Source organism: Microchirus variegatus (genome assembly GCF_963457635.1).
Source record: "Microchirus variegatus genome assembly, chromosome: 16".
Lineage (NCBI taxonomy): Eukaryota > Metazoa > Chordata > Actinopteri > Pleuronectiformes > Soleidae > Microchirus > Microchirus variegatus.
The window spans coordinates 21,127,470-21,143,366 of record NC_139817.1 but is presented as its reverse complement, the minus strand read 5'-3'; the positions used below and the strand labels follow the sequence as shown (position 1 = coordinate 21,143,366).

General features: G+C 35.7%; 2 protein-coding genes across 4 annotated transcripts in view; one reads left to right on the top strand and one right to left on the bottom strand.

Moving 5' to 3' along the window:
- Positions 1-8,204, bottom strand: part of LOC310938246 (uncharacterized protein) — a 46,727-nt gene extending 38,523 nt beyond the window's left edge. For all 3 annotated transcript variants that reach the window (XM_083902733.1, XM_083902734.1, XM_083902735.1), the window contains exons 1-7: positions 8,124-8,204; positions 7,716-7,835; positions 7,362-7,406; positions 6,007-6,171; positions 4,929-5,029; positions 4,532-4,671; positions 3,481-3,601 (exon numbers count right to left, since the gene is read on the bottom strand). In XM_083902733.1, coding sequence (XP_083758859.1) covers positions 3,481-3,601; positions 4,532-4,671; positions 4,929-5,029; positions 6,007-6,171; positions 7,362-7,403 — 569 coding nt within the window. In that variant the 5' untranslated portion in view covers positions 7,404-7,406; positions 7,716-7,835; positions 8,124-8,204. The remainder of the gene's footprint in view (positions 1-3,480; positions 3,602-4,531; positions 4,672-4,928; positions 5,030-6,006; positions 6,172-7,361; positions 7,407-7,715; positions 7,836-8,123) is intronic.
- A 2,631-nt stretch (positions 8,205-10,835) lies between these two features.
- On the top strand, positions 10,836-14,249 carry cdkn3 (cyclin dependent kinase inhibitor 3; the record flags this gene model as incomplete). The annotated part of the gene is made up of 7 exons (XM_083902386.1): positions 10,836-10,912; positions 11,016-11,071; positions 11,161-11,205; positions 12,158-12,380; positions 12,884-12,915; positions 13,203-13,306; positions 14,160-14,249. The coding sequence occupies 7 exons, from the start codon at positions 10,836-10,838 to the stop codon at positions 14,247-14,249; spliced, it is 627 nt and encodes a 208-aa protein (XP_083758512.1).
- Positions 14,250-15,897: the final 1,648 nt, after the last annotated feature.

The following is a 15,897-nucleotide window of genomic DNA, read 5'->3' as shown; positions in this document are numbered from 1 at the left end:
ACGACATACTATACTATGAGGTTTTGGGCCAATTTTTGAAGTCATGCTATACTATGATGTTTTGACCAATTTAGGACGACATACTATACTATGACGTTTTTGGCCAATTATGGATGACATACTATACTATGACGTTTTAGTCAAATTTTGGACGACATACTATACTATGACGTTTTGGTCAAATTTTGGACGACATACTATACTATGACGTTTTTGGCCAATTTTGGACAACATACTATACTATGAGGTTTTGGTCAATTTTGCACGACATACTATACTATGACGTTTTGGTCAAATTTGGACGACATACTATACTATGACGTTTTTGCCCAATTTTGGATGACATACTATACTATGACGTTTTGGTCAAATTTTGGCCTACATACTATACTATGACGTTTTGGTCAAATTTTGGACGACATACTATACTATGACGTTTTTGCCCAATTTTGGAGGACATACTATACTATGACGTTTTGGGCCAATTTTGGACGACATACTATACTATGACGTTTTTGGCCAATTACGGACGACATACTATACTATGACGTTTTGGTCAAATTTTGGACGACATACTATACTATGACGTTTTTGGCCAATTACGGACAACATACTATACTATGAGGTTTTGGTCAATTTTGCACGACATACTATCCTATGACGTTTTGGTCAAATTTGGACGACATACTATACTATGACGTTTTTGGCCAATTTTGGACGACATACTATACTATGACGTTTTGGTCAAATTTTGGACGACATACTATACTATGACGTTTTTGGCCAATTTTGGACGACATACTATACTATGAGGTTTTGGTCAATTTTGCACGACATACTATACTATGACGTTTTGGTCAAATTTGGACGACATACTATACTATGACGTTTTTGGCCAATTTTGGACGACATACTATACTATGACGTTTTGGTCAAATTTTGGACGACATACTATACTATGACGTTTTTGGCCAATTTTGGACGACATACTATACTATGACGTTTTGGTCAAATTTTGGACGACATACTATACTATGACGTTTTTGGCCAATTTTGGACGACATACTATACTATGAGGTTTTGGTCAATTTTGCACGACATACTATACTATGACGTTTTGGTCAAATTTGGACGACATACTATACTATGACGTTTTTGGCCAATTTTGGACGACATACTATACTATGACGTTTTGGTCAAATTTTGGACGACATACTATACTATGACGTTTTTGGCCAATTTTGGAGGACATACTATACTATAACGTTTTGGGCCAATTTTGGACGACATACTATACTATGACGTTTTTGGCCAATTACGGACAACATACTATACTATCACATTTTTGGCCAATTTTGGACGACATACTATACTATGACGTTTTGGTAAATTTTGGACGACATACTATACTATGACGTTTTTGGCCAATTTTGGACGACATACTATACTATGACGTTTTGGTCAAATTTTGCACGACATACTATACTATGACGTTTTGGGCCAATTTTGGACGACATACTATACTATGACGTTTTTGGCCAATTACGGACGACATACTATACTATGACGTTTTGGTCAAATTTTGGACGACATACTATACTATGACGTTTTTGGCCAATTACGGACAACATACTATACTATGAGGTTTTGGTCAATTTTGCACGACATACTATCCTATGACGTTTTGGTCAAATTTGGACGACATACTATACTATGACGTTTTTGGCCAATTTTGGACGACATACTATACTATGACGTTTTGGTCAAATTTTGGACAACATACTATACTATGACGTTTTTGGCCAATTTTGGACGACATACTATACTATGAGGTTTTGGTCAATTTTGCACGACATACTATACTATGACGTTTTGGTCAAATTTGGACGACATACTATACTATGACGTTTTTGGCCAATTTTGGACGACATACTATACTATGACGTTTTGGTCAAATTTTGGACCACATACTATACTATGACGTTTTTGGCCAATTTTGGAGGACATACTATACTATAACGTTTTGGGCCAATTTTGGACGACATACTATACTATGACGTTTTTGGCCAATTACGGACAACATACTATACTATGACATTTTTGGCCAATTTTGGACGACATACTATACTATGACGTTTTGGTAAATTTTGGACGACATACTATACTATGACGTTTTTGGCCAATTTTGGACGACATACTATACTATGACGTTTTGGTCAAATTTTGGACGACATACTATACTATGACGTTTTTGGCCAATTTTGGACGACATACTTTACTATGAGGTTTTGGTCAATTTTGCACGACATACTATACTATGACGTTTTGGTCAAATTTGGACGACATACTATATTATGACGTTTTTGCCCAATTTTGGAGGACATACTATACTATGACGTTTTGGGCCAATTTTGGACGACATACTATACTATGACGTTTTTGGCCAATTACGGACGACATACTATACTATGACGTTTTGGTCAAATTTTGGACGACATACTATACTATGACGTTTTTGGCCAATTACGGACGACATACTATACTATGACGTTTTTGGCCAATTTTAGAAGTCATGCTATACTATGATGTTTTGACCAATTTTGGACGACATACTATACTATGACGTTTTTGGCCAATTTTGGACGACATACTATACTATGACGTTTTGGCCCACATACTATACGACATACTATACTATGACGTTTTTGGCCAATTTTAGAAGTCATGCTATACTATGATGTTTTGACCAATTTTGGACGACATACTATACTATGACGTTTTTGGCCAATTTTGGACGACATACTATACTATGACGTTTTGGCCAAATTTTGCACGACATACTATACTATGACGTTTTTGGCCAATTTTGGATGACATACTATACTATGACGTTTTCGGCCAATTTTGGACGACATACTATACTATGACGTTTTGGTCAAATTTTGGACGACATACTATACTATGACGTTTTTGGCCAATTACGGACGACATACTCTACTATGACGTTTTTGGCCAATTTTGGACGACTCACTATACTATGTGATTTTCCATTCACAGATATACTGTATGCTAATAATCAAAAATGTTGTAAAATACAAGATTTTGCTGTCACAGAACCAAGGGATTTTGTACATTACATTATATATTTTTATATATATTATATTATATATAAAGAAATTAATGAGAACATTAAGTACTTTTATGATCATTTTAAAAAAGAAATAATAATTCCATTGAACATTAACCATGAATAGGAGTTTTTTGGTCTCATTGCTAACAAATCAATTCAATGAAGAAAACACTGTTACTATAAGTACAGAAAAAAGTGCTGGAGTGTGATGTATTCATATGATGCCCCCTCATATATGCCTGCCAAGAACCGGCCCTGTGTGTGTGTGTGTGTGTGTGTGTGTGTGTGTGTGTGTGTGTGTGTGTGTGTGTGTGTGTGTGTGTGTGTGTGTGTGTGTGTGTGTCACTTACTATGGCTCTATGGTCATCTGGTGAGTGGGCGGAGTCTTGTACTGGTCAAACAGCTGATTTAAGGTGGAAACATACTCCCACTCTGAGTGTAAAAGCTGCAGCGCCACCTGGTGTCGGGCATCTGAACAGGAACACATTTTTAGGTTTGGTTCGTCCATATATATATATATATATATATATGTATATATATATATATAAAGAGGAGAAACACTTACAATCTCCCTAAATACCCTTTCTCATGATTGGATTCACCTGTGTATGTAGGCCAAGGGTCACTGAGGTTACCAAACCAATTTTGAGTTCCAATAATTAGTGCTCAAGTATTGAAATCAACAAAATGGCAAGGGTGCCTAAATGTATGTGCATGTCTAATTTTCTTGCACATTCTCTGTAAATCAAATAAACTTTATTTTACTTCTCAAATATCACTGTTTGTCTCCTATATGATATATTTAACTGAAATTTCTTATCCAAACAACCAATGATTTATATATATATATACAGACATATATATATACATATATATATATACATATATATATATATATATATACATATATATATATACATATATATATATATATATACATATATATATATATATATATATATATATACATATATATATATATATATATATACATATATACATATATATATATATATATACATATATACATATATATATATATATATATATATATACATATATATATATATATATATATATATACATATATACATATATATATATACATATATATATATATATATATATATATATACATATATATATATATATATATATATATACATATATACATATATATATATACATATATATATATATATATATATATATATACATATATATACATATATATATATATATATATATATATATATATATATATATATATATATATATATATACATATATATATATATACATATATATATATATATATATATATATATATATATATACATACATATGTATATTTCAGTCTCTATTTCAGTGTCACTGTGAGTCAGTGATGCGTGAACTCACCTGTGCCTTCACTCAGTCCTGCTTTGAGTCCCTGCAGGAAACAGTGCAGCAGTAGTTTCCCTCTGGACAAACAGGCGGGCGGAGCGGACTCACACTCACACTGACTCCGCCCACCACACGCCTCTGCTGCATCACTGTTGCTGCACGACAGTAGGACACAAGGGAAATGTGTGAATATGATGTTCCTTTACAAAACCCCTATTTTGTCTTATATATATATATATATATATCTTTGTAAGTAAGTGTATAATCCTGAGTTTCACAGCCTATTATACAGTGTTGTTTAGGTGAGGGCTGCGCTGCCTTTATCCACACTGTCCTTTATTTATATGAAAAACAAAACTGAAGTATTGCAATCAAACAATATGTGGAAACAAAATGTAACTGTGTGTTTTACCGTTCTCTCTGCTTGGATGTGGAGCTCTTCACTTCCTGCTGAGATCTTTGACTGTGACTGTGCAGCTGCAGAATCTGACGCTGCATCACACTCAGCTCCTCCTGCAAAAAAACCCCCCAACAAACTATTTAGATTTAATTTGTCTGTGAGGTCACATTTACAACTAAACAAGTTTAACTACGTTAGCATTTGTGTAAGGTCCTGAGAGAAATATTAGTAATAATCCACATTGTCCTCAGTGTCTTTATATATATATATATATATATATATTCATGAGCTTGTAAGCAAACTTTAAATGTGTCTTTTTGTTGAGCAAAACTATAGTTCTTCATCATTCTTCTGTGATGAAACAATGACAGTTCATACAATCCGATGATTGTACCCTTATGTACAACAATAAGTTATAACATTTCATATTCAGTTTCAGCATAATAAAAATAATTTTACCAAACTTTCATATACTGGACACTGAAAGTACTTCCTTAAAGGTGCATTATGTAATAAATCTAAAGAAACTGGCCATAAAATCCTCCTAATATGTCACAGAGACTCTATATTATGTAATAATGTTCATATAACAAACTGAACTCACCAACAACAACAGTACAGACAAAATATTTGCATTAAAAAAAATATTTTGCAGACTGCAAATCATGTTTTGGCATGTGGCGCCACCTACCGTCGTCTACCAATCATTGCAGTCAGTAGAGTCTCAGCTGCTGAGCAACCACGGGTTGCCAGTTACGTCAGAGAACGAAACCTAAAAGTGTTTAGGTTTCGTGTGTTTTGAATTTGAATGTAGTAACTGTTTTTGGCCACATTCTTACATATGGCACCTTTAAGATTGGTGTCTCTTTTTTGTGTGATAACACTTCTATAAGTAAAATTTTGTATAGTTTTGCTTGTGTTTCATTGTGTTCTATAAAAGTTTGAGTTTTAATGTGGGTTTACCCCTAAGTTTAATGTTTGTTTTGTTGTTGTTGTTGTTTTTTTGTGATTGGTATGTCTTATGTCTATTTATTAGTTTGTCCACGGCCATTTTGGTCGTCTTGTTTAATCACAAGTAAGAATTCCTCACCCTCAACGACTCCACCAGAGCCTCGAGGCGCAGAGCTTTCTTCTGGCAGCTCCTCCTGTTCTGCTCCAGCTCCTCCCTCAGGAACGTGTCTCCATGTTGGATCTGACTGAGCTCCAGCAGAGCACTGGAGAAACCCGTCTTCAGCTCTGACACCATGCATTGTAACTGAGAGCAGAGAGAAATTATAAAAATATACAGTATATATTTACATATACTAAACAAACTGAGCATTTAGGCTGCATTTTACATTAAAACATATACACTGAACAAAAATCTAAAAGCAACACTTTTGTTTTTGCTCCCATTTTTCATGAGCTGAACTCAAAGATCTAAAACATTTTCTATGTACACAAAAATCTCCATTTCTCTCAAATATTGTTCACAAATCTGTCTAAATCTGAGTTAGGGAGCCGAGATAATCCATCCCACCTCACAGGTGTGACATGTCAAGATGCTGATTAGACAGCGTGAATATTGCACAAAGGTGGACATTCTTATATACATATATATTGTATATTATGTACTATATATACTGTATAAGAGTGTCCAATATACTTTTATCCTTTTTTTTAGAGCAAACCTATAGCTGATCATAAACATACCTAAACTTGTTTGTGAAATTTGTTGATTTTGTGAGTTCTGCACAATTAACGCCACTCCAAAAATTACGATAAAAAACACGTAAAAAGACAAAGAGGAAAACGCATTTTGTAACGCATGAAGCTGTGACCTATAAACAGCCCCTGCACTTTAAAAGCTGATATGATGGACTGTAATAGTGGCAGCTCACAAAAAGAACATTCTGAGACAGAAACATACAATAAAGTTGTTGTTATTTAGCTAAAATAAGATTTAAGAAAAGAAAGCTGGGATTCCAGTATTTGCTTGCATCTTTTGTTCAGTACAATACAATAAAATAGGTGTTTACCTTTGGCTCGTGGTCCATTTTTAAGGTTCAACTTTAGCCTTCTGAGGGGTTTGGAAACCCCTGTTCTAGAGCAGTGTTTCCCAAACGTGTAACAACAAAATTTACAAGAGCTTTAAGTTAAGTTGCTAAGTAAATTTAAACTTAAATAATATACACATGAATCTGAACTAAAAGTTTGGGAACATTCTGCACATTTGTTTTGTTTTGGGACCCAAAAATGTGTCCCACGATCCTTCTGTGGGTCACGACCCAGTGTTTGGGAACCCCTGCTCTAGAGTTTCAGGAGAATGTTACAAGTGTATTTTAGGCCTGGATGAGTCCAGTCTTTGACATCAGAGGGGAATTTCTTTAAACTTCTTCTGCTAGTGTTTATTCTCGCATTATATTATCCCTTTACAGTGAACTGTCTCTTTAAGCACATTTTTACCTTGGAGATTTCAGTGACAAGCTCTGCCTCCTGGGGCTTCATGACCTGTGCAGAGAGAAACACACAAACAAACCTGTTTGCAAACACAACAGCCAATTAACTCGATTAAAGCACTTTAAAGGACGAACGTCTTTAAAAAAAGGAAAAACGTGTTGTTGAGATAAAGTTCCACATGCTTAATAGGAATAAAGCAGGGAAATCCACCTGTTTTTACTGCAACTTGACACACAAAACACACAAAAGCTCGTAAGAAACTACAAGAAAATACTAAACATTTGCTTGAAAGTGTGCGTACACTGAAATTCAAGCACAACGTCAATGTCACACGTTTATGTCACGGTTTGTTTGTGGTACCTGCTCAGATGTTGCCCCTGCCAGCAGCCCCTCTGCTAAGGAAGTGGCGAGGCAGCCAAAGAGCTCAGCTCTGCAGGGGAAATGACTGCAGGAGCCAAGATTCCTCCCTATACGAGTGCGCTGCTGACAGAAGGCACAGATCAGCAAAAATCAACTGGGAAAAAAAAAACGCAATATGCTCCAAACCTTTCACATTATAAACTGTAACATAATCCAAGTTAAGAAAAGAAACACGCTGAGGTTTTAGGCTGTAGCTCCTGTGTTCAGGTCACGTTTAAAAACACTCCAGTGAACACGAAACGCGCAGAAAATCACATTTCTTTGACGTATACCAAAATACAATGTCAGTGATATCCAAACATTGACGGCTGCAGCAAAATGTGTAAAAGTAAGCCTCAGTAAACTCACCTCAGTCACGGGCTCTTCAGTGATGCTTCATTAGACATTTTTAAAAGATGCAGTGAACCTTGAAATCCTTAACAATCCCCTGCTCCTCTGCTGTTGTGCTGCTCTGCTCTCTGTTCTCTGCTCTCTGCACACAGCAGATGTCCTGCACGACACTCACTGAGCAGCTCTGTGATTCACTGGGGAACTCGGGACCTTGAGTTGGGAACCAAGTAATCATGAGCTGTACACAGGCATGTTTTCCTTCCATTTTCAGAATTAAATTATCAGCTAAATATTGTCACTGGTGGCTTGTTTTTTTTATTATTATTATTATTATTATTTTTTATTATTATTAATAAAGTATATGGTCCCTTTAAAATAATTTGCCTCAGAGTCAGGGAGCTGTGCTCAGCTGTATATAACTGTACGTACACTATAAATAGTTCAACCTTGACCACCTGCACCACAGTCATGATCAAACATTATAACAACACAAAACCAGACCAGGTGTACTGCACCACATGTTTGGAATGATTGACTTTATCTGGTCTTATCTATCATCATCGTTGTTATTATTATTATTATTTGATTATAATATTTTCCCCTTTGTTACTGTTTTTATGTTGTAAATTAAATTGTAATTTAAATTAAATTGTAATTTAAATTAAATTGTAATTCATGGTTCGTATGTATGTGATTAAAATATACTATTAATATATTATTAAAATATAATCTTCATTTGCAAATGTGTTGAATCATGATGTTCCTTTGTTGAAAAAAAAGAAAAAAGGAAAATAAGAAAAGAAATGCATGAATAAAAAAGCAAAGAAAAGAACCATTCGCTCCGCCCGTGCGAATTACTCCGGAGTGAAGAACAAGCGCTCCCGTGCCTGTCGTTGTTTGTAATGGGGCGTGGTTACCGCTCAATACTTAAATGTGATTGGCTGTTGGCCGGAATTTAAATCGTAGCTTGCGGAGCTGTCAAAACATGCTCAGAACAGAAGCATAGGCTGCAGACGGGTGAGAAATCATCAAGAACTCGATTATTCTGTTTTTCCCAGTCGCGTATTTATAGCTATATTAAAATTAAAGGAGTTATCGGGTGTTAGATGAATATAAAAGTGCATTTTTCTCTGTTGTTGTCTTCGTTCAGACACACTAGCTGCGAAGCTAATCGCCACAGCTACTGTTCGTGTGTGTGTGTCACAATCATTGTGATTAGTTTTAGTTATTTCAAGTAAACTACTGTCACTGCTGAAATGTGTTTTATCTTTAATTTTGTTTAAATATATATTGTAATACATGCTGTATATGCAACAGAGACAACGAGAGAAGACAAGAATTCCGATAAATATTCATGTACTACAATATTCATGAAATGCAACCACATATAAATACAATCTAAAGCACTAAAAATCCACTCATACAGACAGAGCTGTTCAATAATCATCAGTAGGGAAGACACTAGGTTTTCTTGACCGATATCACAAACTGGAGTATCTGCAGATACCGATATCAGTCTGATACAGTCAATGTAGAGCTTTTAAACTATGAACTCATGCTCATTTACACTCATTTCAAAGCAGGAAAAAAAGATCACAATTTATTTTCTCGCATTGTACAATATCGATCAGAATTGTATTCAATACTGCCAGATTCAGAGCATCTGTACTGGAAACTGAGTAACCAAGCTCAACATTTTACTAACATGTATAAATTAGATGCATTTACACTAGAGGTGGGTGATATTTATATATCATTAGCGATAGTATCGTAATTTGTGTTTTAACGTTGCGCAAAATTGACAGTGTATGAGTATGTAAACACATGTAAACATGGAAAAGTTAACATGTATTCGCTGAAAGCGTGCAGTAGAAGGCGTCCTCGCTGCTGTGGTGAACATTAATTAAATTAAATGGGTATAAATGGGTTCACACTTAATTTTCACTATACTATACTAATTTTTTACTGTTACTATACAGTATATAGTAACAGAATTCTTTTCTATATGAGTGGGGATTTTGTGTGTGTATATATATTTATATTTATATATATTCATATTAACAGTATATAAAATACTGGAGCACACTGAGCTATATATGATATCGTCTGTAATCAACAATGAATGAGTCGTAACAAAATAATAAAACAAATAGAGTTGTTTTTTTTCGCTCACAACCTTCTTAAATTTGGGCCATTTTCGTCTAATTTTTGTCCCCATGTTTACCCGTTTTAGGAACATTATCGTCTGAACGTGGCTACGGATTTGCAAACTATTTTAAAGTATTTTAGCCAAGTAAAATTTGCTGATATTACGTGCCTCGTGTCTTACATGGCAACAACTGATTCATGGAGTGAAAGCAGGGATTCTTTGCAGACTGCTGTGAAAAAAAAAGCTGCAGGGAAGTGTTTAACTGTCTCCGTAAACACTCGCTTGATAAGATCTTTATGGTAAGGGGGTTCGAATGGAGCTACTTTGAATACAAGGATTATGCAGATTTGAACAGGATAAACTGCCTTAATTCAGGTTTGTTCAGATTTTGCCAGGAGTGGAAGCTTCACTGGAGAGGAAGCAGCAGCAAAGTTACAATATATCACAACACTCCAATAGCGTAAGATTTGCAAAGGTGGTTTTTATTAGAGCTGAAAAATGTGACGACTATTCTAGTCAACTACACCATATAATGATAGAATTCTGTATTCTCTCCAATCAGTGTTTTGGGCTGAAAAACCATGAGGCCGCGTGTTGACTCGTCATCAGAAGACGAGGAGATCGGAGACGAGCAGCTGACACCGCTCCACGTCTCCTGGTAGATTGTAGCACATTAAATTGTGTCTCAAAAGAATAGAATGTGTGTGATTATCGTTTCGGGATTATACAATTAATGTTTGCTCATGCGTTTTCCTTTAAAGGGTGCCATTGTCCATCGTGGAGTGCTCACAGTTTCTGGGAATATGTGCACTGCCAGGTAAAGTGATGGTTTATAATTATGCTGCTTTACTGTTGAGCCTGTTTTGTGCGGGGGAAAAAATTTATTTCATCATCTTGTGATTTCAGGTTGCAAATTCAAAGAGATTCGCAGAAATCTGCAAAGAGACGTTGGTAAGATGAGCATGCGACCAGAATTCATGTTTTAGCCGTAAACTGTCTATATGGAAACATTGTTGCCAGTTGTATGTAAGCCTCCAACCACTAGTTGGCAGCACCAACAAAAAATTTGGACCATTTTGCCTCCGATTTGATTAATTTGTACACTAAAATACACAAAACATTAAATTGATGGACTTTCTGCCTCTTTCTGTACTGTTTTAACAGACTATTGAAGCCTAAACAAGATTTCAACAATGTTATATATAAAAAGACGACTACACGATTACTGGAACAATATAGTTTTCATAACTTTTAAGTGAAAACATGCATTCAAAAGAAAGATGCAAAACCAAACAAACTCACAATCCATTCATCCGTCATTTATTTTATCAATTAATTTATTAGTTGTTTGACCCTTAAAATATTAAAATATTGATCTGTATTTCCCGAAAATCAAAATAATGATTTTTTGGGTTTTGTTATATGGAGCAAATAGACCAGGAAAATATTTACATTTAAGATACTGAAAAATTATTATTAAAAAACAAAACAAAAAAAACACTATTAATCAATAGTAAGCCATTAATATTTGAAAATGTTAATATTATAATAGTAATAATAATCCTTATATATGGCAGTATACCATTAGTCACTCCTGTATCAGGACTAGGGGTGAGAATCACACGATACATGGTCCGTGATGCCAATAGTATCAATACGATTCTGTGATAATCAATATATTGCAGTCATATAGCAATAAATTACTGTCTAACTGAAGAAAATTTTATTATTTATTTAATTCATATATTGATATTTGCCCTGGCATATTGATTATCGTAATGCACGAGGAATAACAGCGATATATCACCAAATCAATATTTTGACCCACCTCTTATATAGGATAATGTCTCCATATTGTTGCCCCAGTTGACGGTTTGTTTACGAATGTCCTTCCTGTCAACAGAGGAGCTCCACACCCAGGGAGTACAAGACGTGTTTGTTTTTTGCACCAGAGGGGAACTGACCAAGTACCGGGTTCCCTCCCTGCTGGACGCCTACCAGCAGCGAGGCTTCACCGTCCACCACATGCCCTTCACGGACGGCTCTGCTCCGGAGCTGAAGCTCTGCTGCCAGATCCTGCAGGAGCTGCGGGTCAGTCTGGAAAACAGCAGAAGGACAGTGATCCAGTGAGTGGAGACGCAGAATAATGTGCAGCTGTGAACAAGACGAAGCATCAGAGTTAAAGCTGTAGTGCGAACTCTGGTCCGCCTAAAACGTGGGTCTTGTTCGCTTCAAGTGAACCCAACGCAGGGCATTGTGGGTAAACCTGTACAACGACACACTTGTACGTGACACCTTTAGTTTTATGGCAGCAACATTCTGCTATCAAAGACAGATAGATGTCTTAGACACAACAACATAAAAAATACTTCTAAATTTGTTTTATTAATTGTATTTTCTGATCATATTACTAATGACGTAAATGTGTATTGAGAACGCGCAAATCAAGCATGTTGGAAATGTTGTAAATCGCTTGAAAGAGCTTTTACTTGAGATTATTACTTCACTTCAGATGGATTATGTGTATTCATTTTTGCATAAAAGTTAATTTTAACAGTGTATTTGTTTTAATTTTTATTTAATTAATTAATGAGAATGTATTTGTTTGTTTTTCTTTCTTCCCCTTCAGTTGTTACGGAGGCCTGGGACGCTCTGCATTAAGTGAGAAAACTACATTTCTACTTTTTATTTTGAAAGTTATCACTTTATTCTCTCTCGTTATTCGCTCAGTGCATCACTTTATCCCAGAGATTCTCAATCCTGGACAGTGTCCCAAAAACAATGATTTCTGTCTTGTCATCGTTTGAATTCAAGAGGTTCCTGTTCATCCAAGATTTGCAGTTTTTAGACGTTTCCCTGCTGCAACACACACATTCACATCCAACATTCCTCTGTTATTTGGATAATAGTGGTCACATGAGCACGTTGTGTTTCTCCCCTCTGTGCAGTCGCCGCCTGTCTGCTGCTTCAGCTCTCCTCATCGATGACACCAAACAAAGCCATTGAAATCCTCAGGGAGCACAGAGGAGGAGGAGCCATTCAAACGGTGAAGGTGAGAGGAGACTCCTCTTCATCCTCTCACTCTGTGTGTGTTCACATGCATGCTAAAAGTCAGATTTTAGTTTTTTTTAGTTTTCTTAAGGTTAAGTTAACATATCTGGATCACACGATTTATTTTATCATTGCTCATATTAGCTGATCAATACACTTTACATGACGGTTTACTGTAAAAAATGCTTTTCAGAATCATAAAAATATGAATTATCCCGTTTCAGCCGTCTGGAAGTTGATCATGATTATTTCGTGAAATGATTGCCAGATGGGAATTCAAGACAAAAACAAGGACATTTATATGGAATTAGATTTGCGTCAATATTTTCAAACAACACTTTAACTTAACTTCAAAAGCAACCTCAAAATACACAAATTGCAAATACATACAGTATATCAATTCAATCATTCAAAAATATTGTATTTTATTTGAGTTTTGGTGTGACAACTCAATGGACAAAATAATTGTAAGTATCTAACGTTATAATCTGACAAAAGTTGGATACTTACACTTATTTTGAGGAACAGCGACTCCAAGCCTGTTACTACTTCCGGTCTGTTGAGCTGTCACTCCAAAACTCGGTAGCCAATCAGCAGCGACCATGGTCTGAATCGCAAAAAAACAAAACAAAAAAAACAAGTGAGGGAACGCAAACAAATAAAATACAATATTTTAGAATGATTAAATCGATATTTTATTTGCAATTTGTGTATTTTGATTGGGTGGTTCATTTACGCAAATCTAATTCCATCCATTTATATTTATTGTAATTTGGCTAAAACCAAACCTGTGAGCCTTTTCAATGTTATCGTTTTGTCAGTAACATCTTCATTCTTTTCTCATTTTTCCTCAGCAATACAACTTCCTGCACGAGTTTCAGGAAAAATACTCGGCGTACCAGGAGAGCGACGAGGCCTCCACAGAGCGCCCGGTGTCGCGGTGATCGCAGATATTCGTCCGTTTCAAACTTGTCTCTTTGGTCTTTGTCTTTCTTGGTTCTTTGCGGGTGATGTGATTGTGTTCTCTGATGGCTGCACTTTAACAGAATATGCTAATATATTTGCTTTTTCTCGCTATAATTAGCATCAAATAAAATGTACTCAACTCTCTTTAAACCAGTGTCAATTCAGTCAATTCTTATATTCAGTTCCATATAAGAATGCACTTTCTCACTCCCTCACACGACTGCATACCTCTGAATTTTTGTTTTTGAGAGAATTCTAAGCTACAGACTTTTTTAAAATTACAGTTTTCCCCATTTTATTTACACACAAAATTATACTACGTACATAATTCTTTATCACAGACTTTATTCACCTATAATTACCATATAATTAGTAAATTTGGACCTGTGTAAACAAATGTATGGACAGAGGTGGATAGTAACACGCTACATTTACGCCGTTACAAATACTTGAGTAACTTTTTGGATAAGTTATAATTTAGGAGCAGTTTTAACAAACATACTTTTACTTGAGTATAAAGTTCAAGAAATAAGGGTATTTTTACGCCGTTCCATTTGGTTAAGTGACGGGTCGTTATTTAAAGGTGCCATATGTAAGAATGTGGCCAAAAACGGTTACTACATTCAAATTCAAAATATCAAGGTCTTTTAGGTTTCGTTTTCTGACGTAACTGGCAACCCGTGGTTGCTCGGCATCTGAGACTCTACTGACTGCAATGATTGGTAGACGGCGGTAGGTGGCGCCACATGCCAAGACATGATTTCAAAACATAAACATGATTTGCAGTCTGCAAAAGATTTTTTTAATGCAAATAATTTGGCTGTACTGTTGTTGGTGAGTTCAGTTTGTTATATGAACATTATTCCTGAGTCTCTGTGACATATAAGGAGGATTTTATGTCCAGTTGGTTTAGATTTATTACATAATGCACCTTTAATTTTTTATATATATATATATATTTTTATTTTTTTTATTACACGCGCGATCTATTTCTCTTCCTGGGGGATGTTTTCATCCATTTCTATAAAGTGACTATTTTAAACAATAAAAACATAATGTTGACTATGGCTGACAAAATATTATCAATCAAATGCAGCCAATTGAGTCAGTGATAAGTGTTGTCATGTGACTCCGTGCCGCGGCACCAGCTGTGTTAGCCGCTCTGCTGTTAGCTGTTAGCCGCTCTGCTGTTAGCCGTTCTGCTGTTAGCCGCTCTGCTGTTAGCCGCAAATTTCGGCTCCAAGTGGATTTAAAACACCCCAGCGGCTCGTTGTTTACCGTGTCCGACACCGAGGCTCTGGTCTCCGGGTTTCTGTTGTACACTCCGGACACCGGGTTTCAGCTAACAGCCCTCTCAAGTCACACTTTTCGGCCTTTTGTCACGCACTTCCGCCACATTGTATTTCGCTGAAAAAAGGAATATAATATGCAATTGTTTGGCGCGCTGCTATCGCTATAGAACCGGGAGGAAACTGTTTCCTTCTTAACTCCTGAGCAGTGCTCACTTTAGTGGATACTCCACCTTGTGGCCAAAAGGAGAAACCACACCTCTCTGTATGTGCTACAACTTTTGTAAGCTACAACTTTTGTAAGCTACACAGATCAATATATATATAACATATATAA